Raw genomic sequence first — 3,371 nt, forward strand, 5'->3', positions numbered from 1 at the left:
ATCTCACTAGCGTTCACCTTGGCAATATTTCGAATGAGAGTTTTTAGATTGTCCACGCTCGCGATATCAACACGATTTTCGGAACCCGTTAATTCGCCCATGTTGGTTAGGCATATGATATTACGACCTTCGTTTGTTTCCTACTAACATAAGCAACCGTATTTAACTTGTTTTGTTGTTAAATTATGATTGGGAAATTAATATTTGCCAGAGCCGGACTCGGAGTTTTTTTAGGGACAATTCTGCTTATGTACTACCCAGGAGTAGGATTGGCATTGTAAGTGCAATTTTGAGAAATATTGGCAGCACATGCAAAAACCTAGTTTCTGCGTAACACGTGTACAGTTAAAAAAAAGTTCTACAATTGTCAAATCATGTAGAGGATCATTTCTTATCAAATGATCCAATGCTGTGTGGCATTTTCTAATCAGATTGTGACAAATCATAATTCGCTTTCACTTTGAATGCAATCAAAAATTTTCAGTTTTTGCCGCATCATCTCGAAAGGGCACTTTGAAACATTTGAGTTCACTGAATGCTTGGAACGTTTTTTGTCTTTAATCTTCCAAACTTCTAGGAAAAATTACAATAGCCTGAAATAGAGCAAAACTGATTCGATTAAACTTGGAAGTTCCATAACAAGTCCATCATAAGAGGATTTTGCAAAATAATCGTGCATCTTAGGGGGGATGAGACATAATTAATTTCACCCCAATGATACAGCGCCAAAGTTATTTTCCCTTTCATCAATTAGACCAAAGCAATTCTATGAAGTTTGAGAATTTTGTATTTGCAACTGCCACGCATTACTAATAGTTACTTACCTGATCAAGGATCAAAACCCAAGAACCCACAAAGAGTTCATATTGCATATCAATATACATTTTCCTGAGGACGTTTTTCTTATTTCATAAATTCCCAATGCGGTTTCGACAAACATTAGCCACTCAAAATTATATCAGTCAAGACAAGGTTAAGAGCAACAGTTTTCTTAATATTAATCTTAGGGGGGATGAGAAATAATTAATTTCACCCCAATGATACAGCGACAAATTTATTTTCCCTTTCATCTATTACACCAAAGTCCATTCTATGAACTTCGAAAATTTCGTATTTGGACATCATCAGGAATTTTCGAAGGCGCACGCAACTGCCACGCATTACTGATAGTTACTTACCTGATCAAGGATCAAAACCCATGAACCCACAAAGAGTTCATATTGCATATCAATATAAATTTTTCTGAGGACGTTTTTCTTATTTCATAAATTCCCAATGCGGTTTCGACAAACATTAGCCACTCAAAATTATATCAATCAAGACAAGGTTAAGAGCAACAGTTTTCTTAATCTTAATCTTAGGGGGGATGAGAAATAATTTATTTCACCCCAATTATACAGCGCCATATTTATTTTCCCTTTCATCTATTACACCAAAGTCCATTCTATGAACTTCGAAAATTTCGTATTTGGACATCATCAGGAATTTTCGCAGGCGCACGCAACTGCCACGCATTACTGATAGTTACTTACCTGATCAAGGATCAAAACCCATGAACCCACAAAGAGTTCATATTGCATATCAATATACATTTTCCTGAGGACGTTTTGTTATTTCATAAATTCCCAATGTGGTTTCGACAAATATTAGGTACTCAACATATTATATCAGTCAAGACAAGGTTAAGAGCAACAGTTTTCTTAATCTGCGCTTCGGTGCTGCCGATCTGAATGAATGTGCGAAGCCAAAAAAAGTATTTATTTGCAATAAAAAATATAATTTGATAAATAAAACTTATATTTACAACAATTCATCCACACCTAGCCTTATAATTCTCCTGCATCGCATAATTCAATAACATACGACAACAGGCTCTTCATCACCTCCCTGTAACTTTCCAGCTCCAAGCCGATATCGATGAGCCCAAACCGATTTCCTTTGAGTTTTTCAAAGGCCTTTTCGTCGCTGAAGACACTTTCCCGCAGCTTTGGATCCAGGGTCTGTATGGGCGAGTAGAAGAAGGCGTGGAAAATGCCTTGGACTTTGAGCAGCTTTAAGCTTTCTTCGAATACCTCCCTGGGATACAGTTCTTTGATGTTCAGGTTGAATTTTTCTAAGCTGTTTGAAAGGACTTTGTAGTATTCCTCGATTAGTTCGGCCTTGCATTGATCTAAAGTGGATTTAACGGAGTTTTGGTACAAAAAGAACATCAGATCCTGGGTGGGAGGACAGTAGCGCAGCAACTGGAAATCAATTAGTTTTACCGCCTCACATTTATTATTGGCATCAAAGTTAAATAGCATGTTTGAAACATACACATCTCCGTGGCAGATAACGTTTTTCACTTTTTCTGAGGGTTTAACCCTCTCCAGGGCCAGATTAAAGCCTTTCTGGGCCTTTTTTCTCAATTCCTCACTGGGATACTTTCCCGCTATCTCTGGAAACTTCGAGCCGATGTACTCAATGTTGTCAATAGTTGCATCGAAGCTTCGCTTCATATCCGGCACATCCGGAAGAAACAGCACCTCTTGAAGATACTCGCTGTATAGATCATACATTGTGACCCGCTTGCCCGCCTGTTTGGACAGAATTTCTTCCATGATGATGCTGCAGGCGTGAAGTTTGGCAAATTGTCGGGTGGCCACTTTAAGCGCGCTATAATCCAACTTGATGTTCGGAGTGAGACCCACAAAGCCTGCTGAGGTGAGATCATCCAGGACCAAAATGTCGTCCACCCTTGAAAGGTAGCAGTTGGGCGCAAAGTCGAGCAACTCCCCCAGACCAAGATCGCGCATTCTGGGCAACAAAACCATGTAGAAGAATTCTTCCTTCTTCGATGGTCCGCGTTCCAGCAGGTCCTTCAGTAGCGCGTGGTTGACGTTGATTAGTTTAGCGAATAGATTCAGCCTTTCGCTCTTGCCGTTTCGCGTGATTTCGATCTTTAGTTGAAAATATTCCCCTAAATGTCCGTTTTTCGCATCCAGAGGAATAAGCTCGTAGGAAACAAGTTCGTAGTTGTTGGAGCCCACTTTGTTCCTCACCACCGTGTAAACGTCCTCTTGATTGATCTTTGGGAAGCTGAAGTAGTTTTGCAGGTTCTTCACCAACTCGCTCACTCGTTTCTGGTTCTTCGCGTCTTGGTCTTGTAGTGCTTCCAAAAGGGTTTGGAACTTTACGGATACCAGCAGGTATTTCACCTGGAAGTTAAACACTGCTCTCTTGAGGATGTAGTCGGATCCAGCACTTTCCAGATTCACTTCCAGCTCGCTGAAGTAAAATTCCAGCAGGTCATTTAAGTGGTTCTTGCGAAACTGTTCGTCAGTCTGGGCGAAGATCAAACTCAACACTTCATATAAGAGTGGCACCAGTTT

The 3,371-nt window shown here is 40.0% G+C and overlaps 3 protein-coding genes across 5 annotated transcripts in view; 1 reads left to right on the forward strand and 2 right to left on the reverse strand.

Moving 5' to 3' along the window:
• The window catches only part of LOC109539090, a gene marked incomplete in the record, with an annotated part of 1,675 nt that extends 1,500 nt beyond the window's left edge, over window positions 1-175 (reverse strand). Inside the window, 1 exon segment of the mRNA XM_048664745.1 lies at window positions 1-175. Coding sequence (XP_048520702.1) covers window positions 1-101 — 101 coding nt within the window.
• The window catches only part of LOC109539855 (adenylate cyclase type 8), a 46,612-nt gene that overhangs the window by 30,138 nt on the left and 13,103 nt on the right, over window positions 1-3,371 (forward strand). The window lies entirely within an intron of this gene.
• The window catches only part of LOC109545792, a gene marked incomplete at its 5' end in the record, with an annotated part of 2,686 nt that continues 1,094 nt past the window's right edge, over window positions 1,780-3,371 (reverse strand). The window contains 1 exon segment of the mRNA XM_048664746.1: window positions 1,780-3,371. Coding sequence (XP_048520703.1) covers window positions 1,827-3,371 — 1,545 coding nt within the window.

Source organism: Dendroctonus ponderosae, unplaced genomic scaffold (assembly GCF_020466585.1).
Source record: "Dendroctonus ponderosae isolate FM_Combo_2020 unplaced genomic scaffold, Dpon_F_20191213v2 Dpon_F_20191213_3, whole genome shotgun sequence".
Lineage (NCBI taxonomy): Eukaryota > Metazoa > Arthropoda > Insecta > Coleoptera > Curculionidae > Dendroctonus > Dendroctonus ponderosae.